Here is a 22,767-nt window from a genome sequence, read left to right as displayed (position 1 = left end):
GAGGAAAACAACAGAATGGGAAAGACTAGAGATCTCTTCAAGAAAATCAGAGATATCAAGGGAACATTTTATGCAAAGATGGGCTCGATAAAGGACAGAAATGGTAGGGACCTAACAGAAGCAGAAGATATTAAGAAGAGATGGCAAGAATACACAGAAGAACTGTATACAAAAGATCTTCACGACCCAGATAATCACAATGGTGTGATCACTGACCTAGAGCCAGACATCCTGGAATGTGAAGTCAAGTGGGCCTTAGAAAGCATCACTATGAACAAAGCTAGTGGAGGTGATGGAATTCCAGTTGAGCTATTCCAAATCCTGAAAGATGATGCTGTGAAACTGCTGCACTCAATATGCCAGCAAATTTGGAAAACTCAGCAGTGGCCACAGGACTGGAAAAGGTCAGTTTTCATTCCAATCCCAAAGAAAGGCAATGCCAAAGAATGCTCAAACTACTGCACAACTGCACTCATCTCACACGCATTGTAATGTTTAAAATTCTCCAAGCCAGGCTTCAGCAATACGTGAACCGTGAACTTCCAGATGTTCAAGCTGGTTTTAGAAAAGGCAGAGGAACCAGAGATCAAATTGCCAACATTCGATGGATCATCAAAAAAGCAAGAGAGTTCCAGAAAAACATCTACTTCTGCTTTATTGACTATGCCAAAGCCTTTGACTGTGTGGAGCACAATAAACTGGAAAATTCTGAGAGATGGGCATACCAGACCACCTGACTTGCCTCTTGAGAAACTTGTATGCAGGTCAGGAAGCAACAGTTAGAACTGGACATGGAACAACAGACTGGTTCCAAATAGGAAAAGGAGTATGTCAAGGCTGTATATTGTCACCCTGCTTATTTAACTTACATGCCGAATACATCATGAGAAATGCTGGGCTGGAGGAAGCACAAGCTGGAATCAAGATTGCTGGGAGAAATATCAAGAACCTCAGATATTCAGATGACACCACCCTTATGGCAGAAATAGAAGATGAACTGAAGAGCCTCTTGATGAAAGTGAAGGAGTGAAAAAGTTGTCTTAAAGCTCAGCATTCAGAAAACTAAGATCATGGTATCCGGTCCCATCACTTCATGGCAGATAGATGGGAAAACGGTGGAAATAGTGGCTTACTTTATTTTTCTGGGCTCCAAAATCACTGCAGATGCTGATTGCAGCCATGAAATTAAAAGACGCTTACTCCTTGGAAGGAAAGTTATGACCAGCCTAGACAGCATTTTGAAAAGCAGAGACATTACTTTGCCAACAAAGGTCCATCTAGTCAAGGCTATGGTTTTTCAAGTGGTCATGTACGGATGTGAGAGTTGGACTGTGAAGAAAGCTGAGCACTGAAGAATTGATGCTTTTGAACTGTGGTGTTGGAGAAGACTCTTGAGAGTCCCTTGGACTGCAAGGAGATCCAACCAGTCCATCCTAAAGGAGATCAGTCCTGGGTGTTCATTGAAAGGACTGATGTTGAAGCTAAAACTCCAATACTTTGGCCTCCTGATGCGAAGAGCTGACTCACTGGAAAAGACCCTGATGCTGGGAAAGATTGATGGCGGGAGAAGAAGGGGACGACAGAGGATGAGATGGTTGGATGGCATCATCGACTCGATGGACATGGGTTTGGGTGGACTCTGGGAGTTGATGATGGACAGGGAGGCCTGGCATGCTGTGATTCATGCGATTGCAAAGAGTCTGACATGACTGAACTGAACAGATGATTTAATGATGCTGAGCATCCTTTCACTTACCTGTCGCCGTTTGTATGCCTTTGGAAAACTATTCAGTACCTCTGTCCATTTAAAAATTGGATTGTTGGTGTGTTTTTTTTTTTTTTTTTTTTTTTGCTGTTGAGTTGTTGAGTTCTTCATATATTTTGGATATTAACCCCTTAACAGACATATGATTTGCAAATACTTTCATTCTGTAGGTTGCCTTTTCATTTTGTTGATGGTTTCCTTTGCTGTGCAGAAGCTTTTTGGTTTTATATAATCTTCCTTGTTTATTTTTGCTTTTGATGTCAAACCCTCCAAAAAAATTGTCTCCAGGACTGATGCCAAGGAGCCCACCCTCTATGTTTTCTGAAAGGGGTTTTACAGTTTCAGATTTACAGTGTTCAAGTCTTTAATCCATTTTGAGTTGATTTTTTTGTGTCTGGTATAAGATAGGTATCAATGCATAGATTTATTCTAAAGTGAACTTATACTTAACTTAAATGCTTAACTTTTATAAGGAAGCTTTGTGTCTGAGCTGAGAAATACTGGTGGACTTACAGTTAAGCTGAAATATTTAAAACCCTCTTAAGTGGACAAAACATGCAGAGATACCAGTCTTTTTCATGCATGGGAGAGTTGCAACTCTGTCCTGTTTCGACAGCTCTGTGGAGCTCAGCCCTGTTAGGCTTCTGGGGTGATGTGATAAGAGCAATAGTGGTTTAGTGAGAAGGATTCTACTAGGAATCAGGGTCCTCTTATCCCACCTTTGTCACTGACTAGCAGGTAACCTTGGGTAGACCTTAATTCTTATTTGTAAAACAAGAGGGTTGTGCAAATTGGTACAACCTTTGGGTGAGCTTTTGGTCAATAACATCTTTTGTTTTGGAGTTGCACTTCTAAGATCTTTCCACAGCAATTAGATATAAATACAGAAGAATATTGTGTACAAAGATGTTCCTTGGAGAATTATTTAACAGTTGAAAACATTTAGAGATGTTATAAATATCCAACATAGGTGACTGATTAAGCACTTAGTAGAATTTTAATGTGACTCAGGGTGTTCAGAGACTGTATAATAACATGGAAAATATTCATAAAATAATGAGAAAGTTCTTGTAGTTTTCTATAATGGATGTGTGTTATATTGGGGGGAACTTTGTCCTAACAGCTCCTTGCTCTCACATTTTATGGTTCTTTGAATTAGTGGCAGAGGGGGAATCTCAGATGGGCTGGAGAGGACAGGTGGGTTTGTTGTTATCTTTTCAGAATTATAGTAGAACTCAAACTGTTGCTATGATTAAAAATTACAGTAATATAGCATGTCACTTAATATTCTTAATTTTCCAAAATAATTTGGTCCTCATTTAACTAACTTTATGCTTATAAACAAACCAGATGATACTTTTGCTGTGAAGCAGAGTTTAGAATGAAGGATGAGCCATGCAGGGAACTGGAGTGCAGATAGGGGCTTGTTTAGAGACACTCATATGCTTTGCTTGTTTCTTCTAGCTCCTGCTCTCTGGTTTATCTTTTTTGACCAGGTCACAGGTGACTTTTCTTTTGGCCTGACAGTTATGTGGTATGCAGGGCATTCAGCTCCACCAGAAGGCTTGCGAGTCTTGTCATCCATCGGGACTGTTTTAGAGTAGTCAGACAAGAGGAGGCAGAGAAGGATTGTGGGGGTGTGTGGCTGTGGTCCCTCCTTTTAATGTAATTGTAATCTAGTGGTCTCAGGAGAGGGGAGCCTGCAGAGCCCTGGTGGCTGGCTCTGATGCAAGGCAAAAGAACTAGTGAGCTGTTTATCCACAGTCTTCTCCATTTTGAGAGGGAAACGTTACTTTTTCTTTACACCCTTATGTGGTAAAGGACTGTGTTTCGCTTCGAGTTATTCCAGATTTGTCCCTGTTAACGAGAACACAAGTTAGACTCCCCCCTGAGAGCAGGGGTTGCCAGGAACTGTTTGTTATATCTTTTTCAGCAGTAAAACATTGGAGGGACGATTATTTCCGATGACTACAGCTCTTTTTCATACCATGGACCTGCGTTCTTCCCCACATTGCCCTCCTGGTCTTTAGGATGTTGGAGAAGCATAGTTTGGATTTTATAGTTGTTACAAATTGGTATCTAGTTACCGTGGTGACTCTTGGAAAATTCATTTGTTTCTTCTTTTTCCCCTCGTGACATTTCTCTTCTACTATGTAAAAGAAAAGCCAGAGGAGAAAACACAGTATCATTGGATATAGGAAATAACCAGAAAATTCTCTTGCCCATTCATCTATCCAACTAATATTTATTTGAGTACCGACTTAGTGTCAGACGTTGTGCTCTCTGAGTTAGAATAGTCTTGAAAGTGAGGTTGAATAACTATTTTGTAGAACTTGAAAAAGGCAGGGCCACTGTTGCTTTCCCTTATTATTTTTTTTTAAAGATTCTGAGTGGTAATCTAAGTTTGGAAAGATGGAATACAAGAAATTTTATTATCTTTTAATTTAAACTTTATGTATCAATTGACGTTATAAACGCTTAATTTTTCTGTTGTCTCATTTGTCAGCAAATCTAATTTTTACTTCAGTCTGCAGTATCTTTGTTCTTTTGTGTTTTTCATTTGGCTTTTCAAATATTTAGCACTAGTGAAATAGACCAGGCATCATATAGGGGTCCTCTTCCCACCCTACCCACTGCCCTGGTGTGGTGAAGAACATGGGGATAACAGTAGCCTTGTAAAGTTTGAGTAGCATAATTTTAAATTAAGGGTTTTCAATATGGAGTCAATGAAATCTCTGAAATTATAAACTTGGGTATGTGTACCTTTTTGAGGGGAGGTCTATAGCTTTCCTTACATATTCCAAGGATTCTATGACTCAAAAAAAAAGTTTAAAACCATTGCCCTGAATGGTATTTTAGTTACCTACATTTCTATTGGTAGAAAATGTATGCTACCAATTGGTAGAAAAGTAAATTTTGCTTTGTTTTATCTTGAAAGTGAAAGTGTTAGTTGCTCTGTCAAGTGACTCTGCGAGCCCGTGGACTGTAGCCCACCAGGCTCCTCTGTCCATGGAATTTGCCAGACAAGAATATTAGAGTGGGTTGCCATTCCCTTCTCCAGGAGATCTTTCTGACCTAGGGATTGAACCCAGGTCTCCTGCATTGCAGGCAGATTCTTTACCATCTGAGCCACTAGGGTTTTATCTTGCACTTCCTTGAAATCTTTTAAGAGGAATCTGAGGTGGACAGTATAGTTTTCTTTTCCTTTCCAACTTCCTCTCCCCCCTTAAAAAAACACTTAATTCATTTGTACTGGTTCCACTGGAGTTTCCTAAAGTATTTTAGGTGAGATGATTGACTGTTTTGGTAACCCCCAAACAACTTTAAAATCTGAACCTAGAAATTCACTGTCAATGCTGAATTCTCAAACCAGAAGAGAACTTCATCTACATATTTAAGTTTCTGAGCAGCTGAGAGATGGTGGCTTCAGTTACAAAAGATTCTTCTTAGGAATTCTTCAGGAGCAACTGAAGGAGTGAGGGAGAGGGTCTGGGCTGAGCTACCTGGGCAGTGAGGATCTGGAAGCCAGCTGGCATCTGGTTGCAGGAGAGGGCAGAAGGGCGGAGAAGAGGGCGGCGTTTATACTCAGGAATTTTCCTCAGTTCCCGGCTTCTGAGGTGTGACTGGGCCAGGACAAGGATGTGTGTGAAACTTAATCTTTTTTTAAAAAAATAATTTTATTTATTTATTTATTTTTGTCTGTGTTGGGTCTTTGCTGCTGCACGGGCTTTTCTTAGTTGCAGCAAGTGACGGAGGGTGGACGGGCTACTCTCTAATTGCTGCACGGGTTTCTCTCATTGCAGTGACTTTTCTTGTTGCAGAACATGGGCTCTCAGGTGCTTGGTCTTCAGTAATTGCGGCTCCCAGGTTCTAGAGCACAGGCTCAGTAGTTGTGGGGCACAGGCTCAGTTGCTCAGAGTCATGTGAAATCTTCCCAGATCAGGGATCAAACCCGTGTCTCCTGAATTGGCAGGTGGATGCTTTAACCACTTAGCCACCAGGGAAGCCCCTGAAATTGAATCTTTAAAGAGTGTTGCCTATGTTCGATATAAACCTGTCCAAGGAGAGTGGAAATTAAGCTTGAGATCTCTGAGGAACGTGTTCAGACCTTCCCTCTCTTTTCTCAAGTCCTCTCTCCTTCTGTGCAGGTGGATGGAAGCATGCCTTGGGGAAGATCTGCCTCCCACCACAGAACTGGAAGAGGGGCTTAGGAATGGGGTCTACCTCGCCAAACTGGGAAACTTCTTCTCCCCTAAAGTGGTGTCCCTGAAGAAGATCTATGACCGAGAGCAGACCAGATACAAGGTGAGTCCTTCCCTGCGTGGTGCTTCAGTTTCCATAAAGCAGAGAGAGAAGTTTATCCTTTATCCCATGAAAGAGTTACTGAGAAATAAGTGGAAATGTCTTTGTTCCAACAAAATAAAATGCCTGGCAGAGTGGAGAAAGTTCAGTGCAAAGTCAAGATATAGTAGTAAAAGAACTTGAGCTGACCGTATTCCTGGTGCAATTCTAATGAGTAATTTGTATAGAGAAATTTTCATGGTCCTTAATGAATTTTTTATTTCTTAGAAGGCAGAGGAAATAACTAGGGAAATTACTACCTTAATTTTAATCAATCTCTGAGATTTGTTGACAAATTAAAAGCATTAGCAACTTTGGAGGGGAGAAAATCACCCCGTGATATTCAAGTTTAAGATAAGTAGGAAAGTGATCTGATTTCAGGAAATTGAGATGGGTGTTTGATTCTTGCGGCCTGGGACCCTCAAAAAGAGGACTACCTTAAGTAAGTTGGGATGTTGACAAGGACCAAATTCCATTGCCTACAGAGTTTCTGTGGGGAGCTTTCCTAAGAGCTCTTATCTAGAAAAGGGTGAGTGTAGAAGATAGAGGAAGATTGCAAAACCAAGAGCAAATGTGTGAAGGGTCAACTGTCAGAACTGGGTCAGAGCTGAGAATTAAGAATGAAGACAGAGTCAAGAGAGATTTTTGCTTTATGTTGAAATTTGAAGGAAAACGAGGAAAGTATAGATCTTAAGCCAAAATTAACATCCCAAATAGAAACTTTGCCTCATCAAAAAGCAAAGACTTGGGACTTCTCTGCTGATCCAGGAGTTAAGACTCCATACTTCCACTGCAGGGGGGTGTGGGTTCAATCCCTGGTCGGGGAACTAAGATCCCACATGCCACACAGTGCAGTCAAAAAATAAAGAAAGAATATGCTAACCTCATTTAAAAATTTTTTAAAAAGCAAAGATTTGTATGTGGAGTGTTAACTAAGTAGTTATTCTGAAGATACCTCCGGAGTTGTTCTGTCGAGAACCTACAAAATGTGTGCAGAACAGATAGACAGGAGAGGCCTGGAGACTGCGGCAGCAGTAAAAGCAATTAGCCTGCTCCTCTACCTGCCTTGAGAGTAAGCCTTCCTAAAAAACAACAGGCGCAGAGGTTTAGAGGGGGACGTTTGTATGTGTAGTATGAGAAAACCTCATTTGGGAGTATCTTCTGCCTTCCAGACACCACATTGAGTGTTTTATGTACATTTTCTCAGTTAATCTTTCTGACAGACATAAAGTAGACGTTAAAGATGGGTAACAGTGTCAGTCACTAAGTCATGCCCAACTCTTTATGACTCTATGGACTGTAACCCGCCAGGCTCCTCTATCCATGGAATTACCCAGGCAAGAATACTGGAGTGGGTTGCCATTTCCTTCTCCATGAAAGATGGGGAAACTCAGACTCAAAAGGGTGAAGTGACTTGCCCAATGTCACCAATAGATGGCCACATAAGGAACAGAATCCAGAATAATTGAATTCCAAAGACCATGTTCTGTTGAGCACACCATATTCAGAAGATTCTCCAGATGGTTCTTCACTAAGAGCTGAGATGTGGGTTTGGCTTCTAGGGATTAAATGTGAACGTATGCTAGAGATAGACCTCAAGTTTAAGGGGACCATGTGAAGTCTCACAGAGAAGCTTTTACAAGGAGAGTTTTTATTTAGTATTTGCTTCAGTATTGCCAAACAGGGCCTAATGGTCTTTTATTTGTTCTAGGCAACGGGCCTTCACTTCAGACATACTGATAACGTGATTCAGTGGTTGAATGCCATGGGTGAGATTGGATTGCCTAAGGTAATTTATGTGATAGTCATAGTTCTGGCTTAGTTCTGGCTGTTTTGGTATAACAGTTCTCATTCAACATATAAAATTATCCTCAATTGGTGTTTTATATATATATTTGTGTGTGTGTAATTTTTTTTTTTCTTTTTTAAATGCTAAAGGATCTCTCCAGTTTGTTTTAGGAATTAGCTTTGTTCTTTTTCTTTTATATTTCTCATCCTGCTTCACCTTACCCTAGAGAAATTCCCTATGATGTCCTTTACTTTTACTACACCAAATTATAAATGTTAAAATTCACATACCATGAGGGAATTCCTTGGTGGTCCAGTGGTTAGGACTCAGGACATTCAGGTTCAATCCCTTTTTGGGGAACTAAGATCCTACAAGCCTTGAGGTGTAGCCAGGGGAAAAAAAAAAAAAAAATCACGTGCCATGAAATTCACCATTTTAAAGTACACAATTCAGTGGATTTTATTTGTTCACAGAATTGCTACATTCAGGTCTGACTTTAGGAAACATAAGGAAATATTTTAGAAACATTGTTTTCCAGCTTTTGAATAACTGAATCTGTGGGGAGTATGAAGGGTTTATTTTATATGTCAGACTGTGTAGGCCATGCAATGTTTACTTCTTATAGCTGGCCTTGGTGATGGCTGTAGTTTGTTTTTATGACAGCTTTACTGAGGTATACTTGATGGCAGAAGAGTGACACGTATTCAACTTTTACATCGTGGGTTTGGAATGATGGCTGTAGCTTCTTTTTTTTGGCTGCACTGAGTCTTCGTTGCTGCTCTCGAGCTTTCTCTAGTTGCAGAGAGCAGGGGCTACTCTCTAGTTGGAGTGTGAGGTTTCTTACTGTGGTGGCTTCTTTTGTTGCAGAGCGCAGGCTCTAGGCATGAGGGCTGCAATAGTGCGGCATGTGGGCTCAGTAGGTGGAGCTCCTGGGCTCTAGGCCACAGGGCTCAGTAGTTGTGGCACACAGGCTTAGTTGCTCCATGACAGGTGGAATCTTCCTGGACCAGAGATCAAACCAGAGTCTGATACATTGGCAAGCAGATCATCTGCTGCGCCACCAGGGAAGTCCATGGCTGTGCTTTTAATAATGGGAGTAGGCATCTTTGAGCATTTTTGCTCCTGAGTTTGTTTAGTGCTGCTCTTAGTGAAATTGCTACCGCGAATGTTGGGCTGCATCTCACAGGCTGGCAAGCCTTGTAGTTGCCCAGCTTTGAGACTGAAGGAAGAGCCCAGAGACAGCAACAGAGACATCCCTGGTTTATTGGATAGGGGATCTTTTGTGTCTGGAGCAAGCTCTGGAGTAACACCCTGCCGTGGCTCGCAGACAGCAGGCAGAACATGGCAGCAGTCTTTGCTGTTGGTGGTGCAGATAGGGGGTTGTTTACCACTTACTTTGGCCCAGGGAAAGCAGCAGGGGAGCACGTCCCTCTTGGCCCCTCGAGCAGAAGTCTTCCCTTTGATAAACTAGCATCGTGGAGCCATTCTGATCTAAAGATTAGAACAGCCACTAGCATTTGCTGATCAGGCTGTACAGTTAAGAGGGAATGTCAGTCATATGAATAAGGTATAGGTGAAGCAGGGACTGGTTGAGCAGGCGATGTACAGAAAGCAAGAGCATCACTGACCTGGCTGGTGATCATACAACTAGCTACCCAGTCCTGCCTTGAATAGCCAGAGAGGCCGTGATGTAGTATCACCGTTACAGGCAAGGACAGCTTTTATTTCCCCCACCCCCACAGTCCTGTGACTTAAGAATTCTCCTTCTAGGAATTTATCCCTACCCACACCCCACCAGCTCAACATAAAAAAAGAAAAAAAATTAGACAAGCACAAAAAAATATTGTGTAAGGCTTTCCAGCATTGCTTATGATATAAAAAATTGATAGCAAACCACATGTTCCTTCACTCCAGGTATTAACCATGTTACAGCCCGTCAAATACTACCGCTGCCGTTGAAAAAGGATAATGTCATTCTGTATACCTAACTGTGGTGTGTTAAGTGAAAAATAAAATCAGGCTAAGATTATACAAGTTTGTGTTCTTGCTTAGATGAGGTCACGATTTTTGTCTAAAAATAGAGTGTTCTTGGGAAAAATCCGCAGACAGAAATAGTTTTCATTTCTGTGTGATGGAGTTAAGGGGGTGGTTTTCATTCTATTTATACTTTCCTGTGGAGTCTAAATTTTTGTAACCAAAGAAAGATTCAGAAGAAATGTAGAGTATCAGAAGGTGGCTGAAGCCACTGGGAAATGAGCGTTTGGCATTTTGCGGAGTGCTCAGCTCACTGTCGCACACACGCCTGTTGAATTGAGTGTAACTCAGAGCTGCGTCTTGGCTGAAGACTACTAGCTTGTGTCCTCTTTTGTTCAGAGCAAAGTGCTGAAGCTCTCTTCCCTGCACTGGTACATTTGAGAATTAAGCCCCACACATGTCAGGAAATGCAGTACGTCACGTTCTTACAGCCACTAGGCCTTTCTGCCCACCTGTAACTTCCTGTTCCTGTTTTTTATATACTATGCCCAATGGGCAATGACAGTTTAACCTTTTTGAATGATACTAAGAGCTTTGTTAATAATTGCTTTTGCTAACAGTATTTTTACTACAAAAATGCCTTTTTAATAATTTAATTTTATTACCTTTTTTGTTTACTAACAGTAGTGCATTGGCCTGAACTACAGTCTTGACAAACAGAATTCCCCAAAGCCTGTCAGAACAATTGGAGAAGGGAATGGCAACCCACTCCAGTATTCTTGCCTGGAGAGTTCCCATGGACAGAGGAGCCTGGTGGGCTACAGTCCATGGGGTCACAGAGTCGGACACAGCTGAAGTGACTGAGCACATGGCTATTAGCCTTGCTCTGTAGGATTTAAGTCCAGAAGATTTCAGAGTAATGTAGACTAAAGATACTTAGCCTAAAAAATGTGTTTTGCCCATAATATAATGTGTGATCAATAATTGACAATACCTATATAGTATTTTTTAAAATTTATTTATTTTTAGTTGGATGATGATTGATTTACAATATTGTGTTGGTTTCTGCCATATATCAACACATACATAGTTTTATTGGAATGTCTTTCCTAATCTCTTTATGTGGTACATACAAACTAATTACAGAGACTTAATATGATAATTTTTCAGTTTTTATCCACTTGACTCTTTATTATAATTGGTGCTGCTTGCCAGCTCCTCCATGAAACATGTTATTGTTTTTGCTTTTTAAAATTGTTTTTAATCTGCCTGATAGTCCTCTGTTTTCTTCAGCTTTTCTACCCTCTGTGTCCTAGTGGGCATTCCTTAAGACGCAGTTCTGTTTTTAGCTACATTCTCTTATTCTCATGGTTTCAGTTGTTTTGAAGACTCTTTGCTTTACGATAAACACAGCGTCTTCAATTGGCTACTCGACATTTCTCTGTGGATAGCTTTCTGTCTCTTGGACTTTCTCGTATCTAAAACTAAACCTACCTTTTTTCCCAAGTGAACTTCTCCTCTGTGTAAGTGGTACCATGTCATCATTTTCCCAGTCATCCAGGCTCAAAGCCTTGGAGTTTCCTTGGACTCCTAAACAGAGTCTTTCCCCTCCTCAGTTGTTTGCAATGTCTGTTTTATCTGTTGAAACAACCTCCCAGCCTGGTTTCTCCAGCTTCAATCTCTTCACTATTCACTGTATTCTGTGTCTTGTCTGCAGTCAGATCTTCCTGAGGCTCCATTTTTAGCTTTGGCTTCAAAGCTAGGACTTCTCTGAGGCCTGCATATCAAGTTCAAACTGGTCTGACTGTCAAAGTCCTCATAATCTGTCTCTGTCCTATCTAACCAACCTTGTTTTTCTATTACTTTCTAAAATGGATTCTGTAATATTTTGGGGGAAGGATGACTGACTTTGACCATGATTTTCACTGTTCAGGGGAAGACATTTTAGTCTTAGGAAATGAGCATATAAAGTTTTAAAAATTATCAAAAGAGATGATTCTGGTACATCCCGTCTCTCTTTTGCAGCACAGTTCTTTCCTATTGGGAGCCATAGGTATTGTGGGAGTGGTGGTGGTGCTCAGTCGTGTCCAGCTCTGCAACCCCATGGACTGCAGCAAGCCAGGTTTCCCTGTCTTTCACTGTCTCCTGGAGTTTGCTCAAATTCATGTCCATTGAGTCAGTGATGCTATCTAACCATCTCTTCCTCTGCTGCCACCCCCTTCTCCTTTGCCTTCAATCTTTCTCAGCATGAGGGTCTTTTCCAGTGAGTCAGCTCTTAGCGTCAGGTAGCCAGGTTCAGCTTCCAATGAATTCCTTCCAATGAATATTCAGGGTTGATTCCTACATTAGTAAGGTTGATTCCTTACATTGCTTATGATGAATTGTCTGTTCACCCTAATGAAGTTATTTGCGAAACACTGACGATCTTTTCTAATTGTCCAAAGTTTTACTTGTATTACTGATGGCTGGTGAATGATTAATGAAACCAAATGAATGCATACCTGAATCTATTTCTTTTATTTATCCTTAGATCTTTTATCCAGAAACTACAGACATCTATGATCGAAAGAACATGCCAAGATGTATCTACTGTATTCATGCACTGAGGTAATCGGGTTTTCTTGGTAGAATAAGCAGTGTATAGATATAGAACACAGATTGGTAGTTGCCAGAGGTGGGGATTTGGGAGGGGGTGAAATGAGTGAAGGTGGTCAAAAGGTACAAACTCCCTGTTATAAAATAAACAGGTCCTGGGAATGTAAGGTACACCATGGTAACTATAGTTAATAATACTGTATTATGTATTTGAAAGTGGCTAAGAGAGTAGATCATAAAAGTTCTCATTAGAAGAAGAAAAATTTTAATTATGTGTGGTAATGGAAGTTAACTAGACTTACTATGGTGATCATATTATGCTATACACTTGAAATTAATGTAACATTATTATGTCAGCCATATCTCTCTGAACTGTGCATTTCATTTGAGATATAGCCCCTTTCTTTTAAATTAAAATCTCTTAAAGTTATAAAAAACTATATATTTGAAAACTTATTGTTTACCATTTTTTTCAACCTGGTAAACTGAATTACAAAATACACTGTGTCTTTTTCTAAACTCTTTATTCAATAGTGGAGTATAGCCAATTAACAATGTTGTCATAGTTTTAGGTGAACGTGAAGGGTCTCACCCATGCATATACATGTATTCATTTTCCCTCAAACCTTTGTCCCATCCAAGCCACCACATAACATTGAGCAGAGTTCCATGTGCTATATATACAGTAGGTCCTTGTTGGTTACCCATTTTAAATATAGCAGTGTGTACATGTCCATCCCAAGCTCCCGAACTATACCGTCCCCCCGTCTTTCCACCTCAGCAACCATAAGTTCGTTCTCTAAGTTTGTGAGTCTTTCTGAACGTAATACTCTATGTCTTGATACTGATTGGTAACATAGTACCAGCAATTATCAAATGGTTGATTGATAATTTGTTTAGTTATCTAGGACCTTGACAAGTCATTTGTTCCTTAAATAATTTTTATGACAATGCAAATATAATAAATAGGAATTGAAACAAGGTATAATTTTTTTTCTCAGTTTCATAGTAAATTTGGAAGATGACTTGATTTCAGGTCCTCAGCCCTTAGAAGGAACACAGTACTAAATTGGAGGGAGGAGGTGATCTGTCTGAGGGGAGGGATGGGAGGGGAGTAGGTGCTGGTAGTCTAGTATTTCAGAGTGGCTCAGATTTACTGGATGGCCATAGGACTAAACCAGAAGGTGATACAAGTGGGTGAGTATAAGAAGGAACATTGAGTATGAGATTTTCTTTTCTTTTAGCTTGGGCTGTTCTTTTTATATAGCATCCTGTATATGCACCTAATAAATGTTAATTGTATATATGAATGTAATGTTGTACAAGAAGCCTGCTGTCTCCAGTTTCTTGATCAAATGTGTGCCACACCCTGGATATCACTGAGATCAGCGAGAAACCCATAAAAGAGAGAATGTAACTGAGGGCTGGTAGACCTCTTGTGTGGACTGATGGATGCATTAACCCCTTCAGAGGTTCCCTCCCTAGGCTCTCTACCTTCTGGTCCATCTGTTATGCTGGATTCAGAGCTGTCTTTCCAAAACAGGCTTCATCTTACCAGACACTTCATAAAATGCTTTGATGATTCCTTTGTAGTGTCACCTCTAGTCATTCCCTCCCGTGTATCTGTGCTCTAGTATCTCATGCCTTTGGTTCTGCTGTTTCCTCTGCCTGAAATGCCCTTTTCTCACTGGTTTAACCTATGCTCTTCCCCGGGTGCCACCTCAGAATCCTGCTATAAGTATCTTCTCTTACTTTTTCCTTCTGAAGCAGAATTAGCTACTTACCATCTTCCTGCTCCTTTAGCATTTTGTACCATACCTCTCACTCCACTTATCTTACTTGTTACATTGTCCTCTGGTTACTCTTTGTGCTTGGCTATCTTGTGGACTCCTTAGGGGCAAGAAGTATTTCCTTTGTTTTTTATCTTTGTGTTGTTAGTACTTAGATGCCTAGTATATAACCACAATAAATGTGTGTGTCCAAATTATACATTATAACAAATCTCCCTCCCTTTCTCCAGCCCAAGGGGGTAATTTGTGCCCTGTCAGTGAAAAAGGAAATGGTACTTTGTCTTTATCAAAGGGCTCTTCATGTTTGTCTCTGCTTATCCAGTCAAGTTTCAGTTCAGTTCTCACTTTCTTGGTGAAGTTTCTCCAATAATGACAGCTTTTATCTTTTTCTAAGCCTCTGGATTTTGTTTGTTTGTTTGTTTGTTTTTTGTGTGTGTTTAGTTATATATTCCTTCTTTCATGTCTTTTCTTCCTATTATATTTATTAGCATCTTAGTGACAGAAGTCATGCCTTACTTTTTTTTTCTCTCAAAGGTACATAGCATAATGTTGGACAAACAATGGTAAAATGAGGATTTAAAAACATTGTTTAGGAATAGGTGATAAATCAGAGAATTTTCAGAATGTAGCCATTTCAGATGTATATGTCTGAGCTAAAATCAGATTAATTCTAAGTGTTGTGGTTGGCTCAGTGTTCCATGAGGTCTGTCAATGTTGATAATCTTGTGAAGGCAGTACCCACCATGGATATCTGAAGTTGGCAGGCAGAGAAGCTAAGCTGGCAGAGTTCCTCTCTGCTAGGTCTGTAGCTACGACTCTCTGCCTTATAACCTGGGTCCCAGGCCCTTACATCCCCTGAAGAGAGACTGAAGAACTAACTGTGCCTTTCTCATGATGGAATCAGAATGAGAAAGGGAGGAAGCCTGCTATTGTTCTCCATTTCTCTTCAATAGGCAGTTCGTGCTTAGAAAGTATATACACAGCAGTGTGTCCTGGTTGGTGATTTACGATTTCTTTCCTCCCTTACATTGTTTTTCCTGAGGGGTGGCTTGGCCACTCTTGATAATACGTAGGAAGTATTTCTAAGTGCTTGAGGCTCTTGTTTACCCTCACAGGGCAGTGTTCAAGGTGGCTCCCTCACTTTACCTACCTGTTTTGGGTGAGGCACTCTTTCCCTTTTGGATCAACAGTGATAAAGAAGCATTATCTCCTTGTTTTCCCCCTTCCTGTCATCTGTTCCCCGCCTCCCCCCGCCCCCAGGTCTTGGCTGGTGTTATTCCTGAGGTAGTCACTGTACTTCAGTCAGACTAAATTACTCTTGTAGGTTACACTCCACTCTCAGATAAGACCCTACTTCTCCATTTTTCCAGATGTATTTGTATACTTCCTTTCCATTCCCTACCCACATGCTTTATCTTTTTAAGAATTCACTTTGGTGTTAAATTGGCCCATAATCCTTTATCTTAAATTTAAGAAAAACATGCTAAAAACTCTGTGAGTTTTGGTTCAGTTCAAACTCATTTGTTGGCAAGATCTGATCAGTATTAATTGAGATTACTTAGAATGTATATCTACTTAATGTGATTATTCATATGTTTTTCTGCAGAAAAGGTAAATGTATTTGATTAGGGGTGCTTCCCCAAGACTTGTTGGGGGTGTTTTATAATGCTGCATACACTGTACAACTTTTCTGAGAAATCCTAAATTAATATTTGGCCCAGAGAATTTAGGTAAGGGATGTGGGCCTGTACTAGAGTCTGTTTCTTCATCAGCTGCTGTGTTGAAGAGCATTTGTTAGTGATCTTTGAGATTAGCACAGTGATTTCTTTCATAGGTTACTCTACAGTCATTGATTTGTATTCCCTGGTGGCTCAGATGGTAAAGCATCTGCCTGCAATGCGGGAGACCCGGGTTTGATCCCTGGGTTAGGAAGATCCCCTGGAGAAGGAAATGGCAACCCACTTCAGTACTCTTGCCTAGAAAATTCCATGGATGGAGGAGCCTGGTGGGCTACAGTCCATAGGGGTCGCAAAGAGTAGACACGATTGAGAGACTTCACTTTCACTTTCTTTCACTTTCACAGTCATTGATGATAATCAGAATCCAGATAGGCTGACACAAGCTTCTTCTCCTCATTGCTATAGAGTATAACTTAAATAGGAAAAAAAAGAAAAGAAATCTGAACTCAATTACAGGCTGATTGTGATAGGTAGCTAGCTGATAGCTTATTTGTGAAAGCAAGCACAGGAGGCCAGGAACAAAAACTGAAAGTGATGTTTATTGTTAGGATTTTTTAGTTTTAGCTGTGAGGTTAAGTGCTTTTGAGGCTGAATAAGAGGACCCAAGTGGCTATTATGATTCCATTTATAGTTCCAGCATGTCCTTAAAATATTCCTAATAATTAAAATGAGGTAAAAGCGAGATGATGCCCATCTGCTTTCGGCTTCCCTTCTCTGCTTTTTACAGCAACTGGTGATAGCATTGTGACGCCTTTGATCATCACTGAAGACGTTAGGAACTCACTCTTGTTGGGGCTGTGAAAGTAACATGCTCAAGCTTTTGTTGAAGTGTGGCAACCACTTTCTTGTTCTACAGTAGAAATAAAAGAGGAAGAAGTTTCTGGAGAAAAATATTTTTACTAATTTAGAATGCATACTGCACAGGGAAAGTACATGAAGAAGCATATTACATGTCCAGAAAGTTACTAGCTCTTTGACTTTGGAAACTGTATTGAATAATGTAAAATCTTTGGAGAGAGGAACTTTATTTCCATCTCGAGCATTTTATTGTAAAGAAAAGCCTGTAATTGTATATGTATCATTTGTATTTGTACTTACCTGAGAAAATGATTGGTTATTGTGGATGTATGTATTCTAATATGTTTTCAAAATACTTGATTTTTTTAAGATTATGCGTTTGGGTTTGTCTTATACAGTTTGGATGCTGATCAGTTTTGTGAATGCAGTGTACGTGATACATGTTTGTATTTAGATAACATTGAGATGTAGAGATGATCTGCAAATGCTGTAGGCTACTCTGTTGAGTTTCTGTGGTTTGTTTCTTAGGTATTTTTTATTTCCTCTCATTACTGGACTGTCAATGTCTTGCTCATGTTAATCCCTGTGGAGTGGTTTTCTGATCTAATTTATTCTGAGCTGGTAGAGCCTTAGTCTCTGGTTAATCTGATTCATATTTATAGACATCCATCCATCTGTGAAATATTGATTATTATTTATTAATATATGTCAGGCTCTGGGTAGGCCACTGGTAAACAAGACTTTTATTGACCCTGACTTCATGGGGCTTAGAGTCTAGGAGATTTTTATTTAAAGAGTAAAGATTTATGACATATACTTTATGTAAAACTCTTAAATTACCTGAATTAAACTCTTCTACCAGTAATATGAATTCAGCTTAAGTAAGATTTGCTATCTGAGTCATTTTCATGAGACTTTTCTAAAATGTCTTTTTACTTAAAACTTACTGATCACAGGAAGTTAAACAGAAGTGAAGAGACTTCACTTATATTTGTTATATTAACATTTATATTAATGTCTGATTGCTTATTGGATTTGTCCTGGAGCTAGGACTTAAACTTGTGTCTCCTGATTCCCAGCCCAGTGCTTTTTGCATTACATTATGTGACTTTTAAGGACCTCCTTGTTACATAAAACTAAAAGAAAACTCTGAGATAAAGTATCATAGCTGCTGAGTGTAATATGGCAGAGTCCTGGGAGTCTCCGTGTTCAGAATGCTTCTGTTCTTTATGCTGGTTTTCCCCTTTGACTTTAGAGCAGCAGAACATCCAGCTGGGAGTCCTGACTCTTTTGTCTGTTATGTCTTCTAGTTTGTACCTGTTCAAACTAGGCCTGGCTCCTCAGATTCAAGACCTGTATGGAAAGGTTGACTTCACAGGTAAGAAGTTCCAGACCTGGCAGGAAGTGCTTGATTTATGTGGAAATAGCCTGGAGAGTCAACTGTTCCAATCTTAAAGATGTGGGGCTTTAAAAACACTGTGCCAGCAGAGATTAAAAAAAAAGCACGAGGAACCTGCTTCTCTTGGTGTGGTGGAAGGAACACGGGACTTGGGGTTTCAGGCTCTGTTCTCTCAGTTATGACATGGTGTGCTTGAGAAGTCTCTGTTTTCTTATATCTAAATTAGAGAGAATATTAACATCTAATACTAAATGTTCACATACAGTGAGAAAAACTTTATGACAGTCTTTCCCTTTCCCTTCCAGTGAGCACCATTTGTAGGCAAACGAAGTGGTGGTGGTGGGGGTAGAGGGGTGAGATGATACAAAGATGACAATTTACTAATTTTAAAACTTTAGTTTATTTGGGTGGGTGTTTCTGTGTATATTTGCTATAGTCAAATCCTTGAAGAGATGGGGGCTTGGGGAGAAAAAGAATAGGGGGAATATTGGTGAAGGGTAAAATAGACTGAAATCTTTTTGAACAGGTGATTATTTTATAGGCCTTGGAGGTTTAAAAATTGGTAATACAGCTTTTATCTATGATATTTTTTCTTCCAGGGAAGTTGTTCCCCAGACCCTTGGGGCAAGGGCCAAACCTTAACATGTTGTTTTCTTTATCATTTGCTTCTGGCCTTAGACACAAAATTGTTTAGTAGTAGCTAGTGACTTGGATTATAAAGACTAAGATAACTGGCTTGTGATTCACTTCTTGTTTGCGGTCCCTTTAAAGCTGCTCCATTCATAAGTTCATTAGAGGAAATGCCATTAGTAGCAGTTTGGAAAACTATTCTCTATAGAGCCATTCTCATGTTATGGTTATTTCTGATGCTCTTGATAGCACTAGTAATAGTTCCTCTGTCTATTGAATGCATATTATATACCAGATATCAGGTTAAGTGGTTTCCATGTATTAATATTATCTTATTTAAATCCTTATAACAACCCTAAGAGTTAGATATCATTTTATCCAGTACATTTTGTGGTTAAGGAATCTGTTTCCTTCTAAGTTCTGAAAAGGTGCTCACCTTTGGGTCTTAATTCTTTCCTGTAGAAGAAGAAATCAACAACATGAAGATTGAACTGGAGAAGTATGGGATTCAGATGCCTGCCTTTAGCAAGATTGGGGGTATTCTGGCTAATGAGCTGTCAGTGGATGAAGCCGCATGTAAGAAGAGAGTGATCTCATGGGTTCAAATGGAGTTGTTGCTACTGCTTTCAGTGATTAATACTGTAATGGTGGTCTTGCTGCTGCTAAGTCACTTCAGTCGTGTCCGACTCTGTGCGACCCCACAGACGGCAGCCCACTAGGCTCCCCCGTCCCTGGGATTCTCCAGGCAAGAACACTGGAGTGGGTTGCCATTTCCTTCTCCAATGCGTGAAAGTGAAGTTGCTCAGTCGTGTCCGACTCTTAGTGACCGCATGGACTGCAGCCTACCAGGCTCCTCCATCCATGGGATTTTCCAGGCAAGAGTACTGGAGTGGGGTGCCACTGCCTTCTCCGAATGGTGGTCTTGGACATGAGGAATTTTGCCAGCAAGTGTCTAGTGGCTCAGACAGTAAAGAGAGAGTCTCCTTGCAATGCAGGAGATCTCAGTTTGATCCCTGGGTAGGGAAGATCCCCTGGAGAAGGGAATGGCAACCCTCTCCAGTATTCTTGCCTGGAGAATCCCCAGGGACAGAAGAGCCTGGTGGGCTACTGTCCATGGAGTTGCAAAGAGTCAGACATGACTGAGTGACTAACACTTAGTTCTTTCTTTAGGTCAGTAGATATAGTTTCAAACACTGCTATACAGTTGTCTATGCTGTTATTTGGAAATAAGTGATAAAAAATAAAATAATTTTGATTAAAATAAAAGCACTAGAAAGCAAATTCTACATTTCAATGCCTTTTTTAAGTTTCTTATCTTCTAATGGTGTTTACATGATAATTAATAATGGGTGAACATTTCCATAACAAATGCTCGATGCTCCCTGCAAAGTCCCTTACTGAATGTTTTCCCCATGATTCCAGATATGGATTATAGGCAGAGCTGTGACTTTGTTTTCCCCATGATCCCAGATATGGATTATAGGCAGAGCTGTGACTTTGTGTGTTAGGGAAAAGACAGGGCTCACAAGATTCCTCTAACCCCTCTTGAAAAGCAGCCTCTGTCTGTCCTGGGGGATTGCCGTGTTTGAATGTGTAATGCACATCCTTTACTTTATATAACCTCAGTGTTCTGTGTTTTGAATTCTTTTTTTCAGTACATGCGGCTGTTATTGCCATTAATGAAGCTATTGACCACAGAATTCCAGCTGACACCTTCACAGCTTTGAAAAATCCCAATGCCATGCTTGTGAATCTTGAAGAATGCTTGGCCTCTACCTACCAGGATATACTTTACCAGGCCAAACAGGACAAAATGGCAAATGCTAAAAACAGGGTAAAAATGGAACATTTGCTCTTTTTTATTGATCTACAGGGGCTTCCGTGGTAGCTCAGCTGGTAAAGAAGCTGCCTGCAATGCAGGAGACCCCAGTTCAATTCCTGCATCAGGAAGATCTGCTGGAGAAGGGATAGGCTACCCACTCCAGTATTCTTAGGCTTCCCTGGTGGCCTAGCTAGTAAAGAATCCACCTGCAGTGTGGGAGACCTGGGTTTGATCGCTGGGTTGGGAAGATCCCCTGGAGAAGGGAAGGGCTACCCACTCCAGTATTCTGGCCTGGAGAATTCCATGGACTGTATTCCACGGGGATCACAAAGAGTCAAACACATCTGAGCGACTTTCACTTTTCACAACTGATTTAGTCTTTCATTATTTAATATGACTCCATTTTAAAGATCAGTTTTATTGAGATATTAATTGACATATAATAAAAGCCAACCATGTAAAGTGTACAGTTTGATGAGTTTTGACCAGTGTGTACAGATATGTGACCACCACCCACAAAGTTCCCATATCTCCCTTTCAGAGTCAACCTCTACTGCCTCCCTCTGTCCACCCCTGACCCCAGCAACTCCAGGTCTATTTTCTATCACTTTAGCTTACCTTTTTTGGAATTTTATATAAATGAAATGGAGTTACCAATATGTAGTCTTTCAGTATTAGATTCTGTTTTGACATCTACTTTCTTCTTGAATGGTGTGCAAACCTGTGAGAGGCTCTGAGATCTAGTCTGAGACAAGGATTCAGGCTTCCAGATGAGCAGGGCAGGGTTCACCAGTCTCCTGCCGGATTCTGGAAGAACCCCTTGAGCTTGTTATTTATGAGTGGATCTCCTTTTTATGTTTTTGGTAACAATCAGGTAGCATTCTACTTTGTTCTTTATTAAGGATTTTAAGCTACACCCTTCCTTGTTCTTGACTCTGTCGTGGTGGGAGAGGAACACACGTGTATTTCTGTGGTCTTCCTAGAGACCTCAGCTAATTTAGCTACACCTTTTATTCATCTTCAGACAGAAAGCTCTGAGAGAGAAAGGGACGTTTATGAGGAACTGCTCACTCAAGCTGAAATTCAAGGCAACATAAATAAAGTCAACTGTAAGTATGTGCCCCCGTCAGGCCCCTAAAGGAATGTCACTGAATGATGTGCCTGTGGATCTGTTCAAGGTTTAAGTTTATATCAGACATTTGCGGGTTTGCCTGGGAACTATTGCATATTTACTGTCTTTTGTGTTCTTGTGTCTTCTCTTTGAGCTCCCATTGTCCTCAGGCAGCACGCCCCCCCACCCCCTGCTCTTCTGTTGTAACTCACAGACTGGAGTTTTTGGCTGCAGTTTCACTCTTTTCATCCTGTGTTACACTTAAATCTGAAGAGGGATTTTATTTTTCTATTTTTAAAGTAATACTAGTTTTGTTTTTGTTTTAAAGAGTAATACAAGTTATCCAGAAATGAGCCACAAATAAAAAATTAGACTCCTACGAATAACCATGCTTGGTATTTTTAACATATCCTTCAAAACATATATTTAAACAGAAATGAGGTTGTCCTGTTCATCTTGATTTTTGTGTATGTGTTACACAAAAATTAATTTGAAAAATTAATTTCTTGAATTAATTTAGTCTCTCTTCTGCAAAAGAACCTGCATCAGTTTCTTATTACTTGCCAGACAAAACGCTGTTCCCTGGCCTCGTGGAGCTCTTTATGCACCGTTTCATGCATACAACTTTCTGTAGACACTCATGTGCCTAATTATCTCCCACGTTCATTGTGTTCATTTTATGACTCATGAAGAGTGGCTCTGGAGTTGTTCGATCCTGGAATTTGATCTCTTGCCCTTGTATTAATCACTGTGGGAACTGGGCACCTGTGGTATAGAATCATTATATGCGTGATGAGCTAATATATGTTAATTGGCTCATGTTTAGTAAGCACTCAATAATATTATCATTACTGTTGTTAATCATGTAACTGTCCCACTGTAATGCCCTCACGCCTCATCTCTTACCTCATCCAAATTATACCCATCATTCAAGATTCAGCTCAGTTCTCACCTCAGTGTGTATCCTAGCTCACAATATGCTTGCCTTTCACATCTCCTACAGCATCTGTATGC

At 40.3% G+C, this 22,767-nt stretch overlaps 1 protein-coding gene across 1 annotated transcript in view; it reads left to right on the top strand.

Annotated features, from left to right (window-relative positions):
• IQGAP1 (IQ motif containing GTPase activating protein 1) overlaps window positions 1–22,767 on the top strand; it is a 107,073-nt gene that overhangs the window by 33,218 nt on the left and 51,088 nt on the right. The window contains exons 3-9 of the mRNA XM_055556417.1: window positions 5,914–6,070; window positions 7,818–7,895; window positions 12,400–12,476; window positions 18,102–18,169; window positions 19,283–19,396; window positions 20,476–20,654; window positions 21,667–21,751. Of these exons, the coding sequence (XP_055412392.1) occupies window positions 5,914–6,070; window positions 7,818–7,895; window positions 12,400–12,476; window positions 18,102–18,169; window positions 19,283–19,396; window positions 20,476–20,654; window positions 21,667–21,751 (758 nt within the window). The remainder of the gene's footprint in view (window positions 1–5,913; window positions 6,071–7,817; window positions 7,896–12,399; window positions 12,477–18,101; window positions 18,170–19,282; window positions 19,397–20,475; window positions 20,655–21,666; window positions 21,752–22,767) is intronic.

Source organism: Bubalus kerabau, chromosome 19, assembly GCF_029407905.1.
Source record: "Bubalus kerabau isolate K-KA32 ecotype Philippines breed swamp buffalo chromosome 19, PCC_UOA_SB_1v2, whole genome shotgun sequence".
Classification (NCBI taxonomy): Eukaryota; Metazoa; Chordata; class Mammalia; order Artiodactyla; family Bovidae; genus Bubalus; species Bubalus kerabau.
This window is presented reverse-complemented; position numbering and strand designations above follow the sequence as displayed.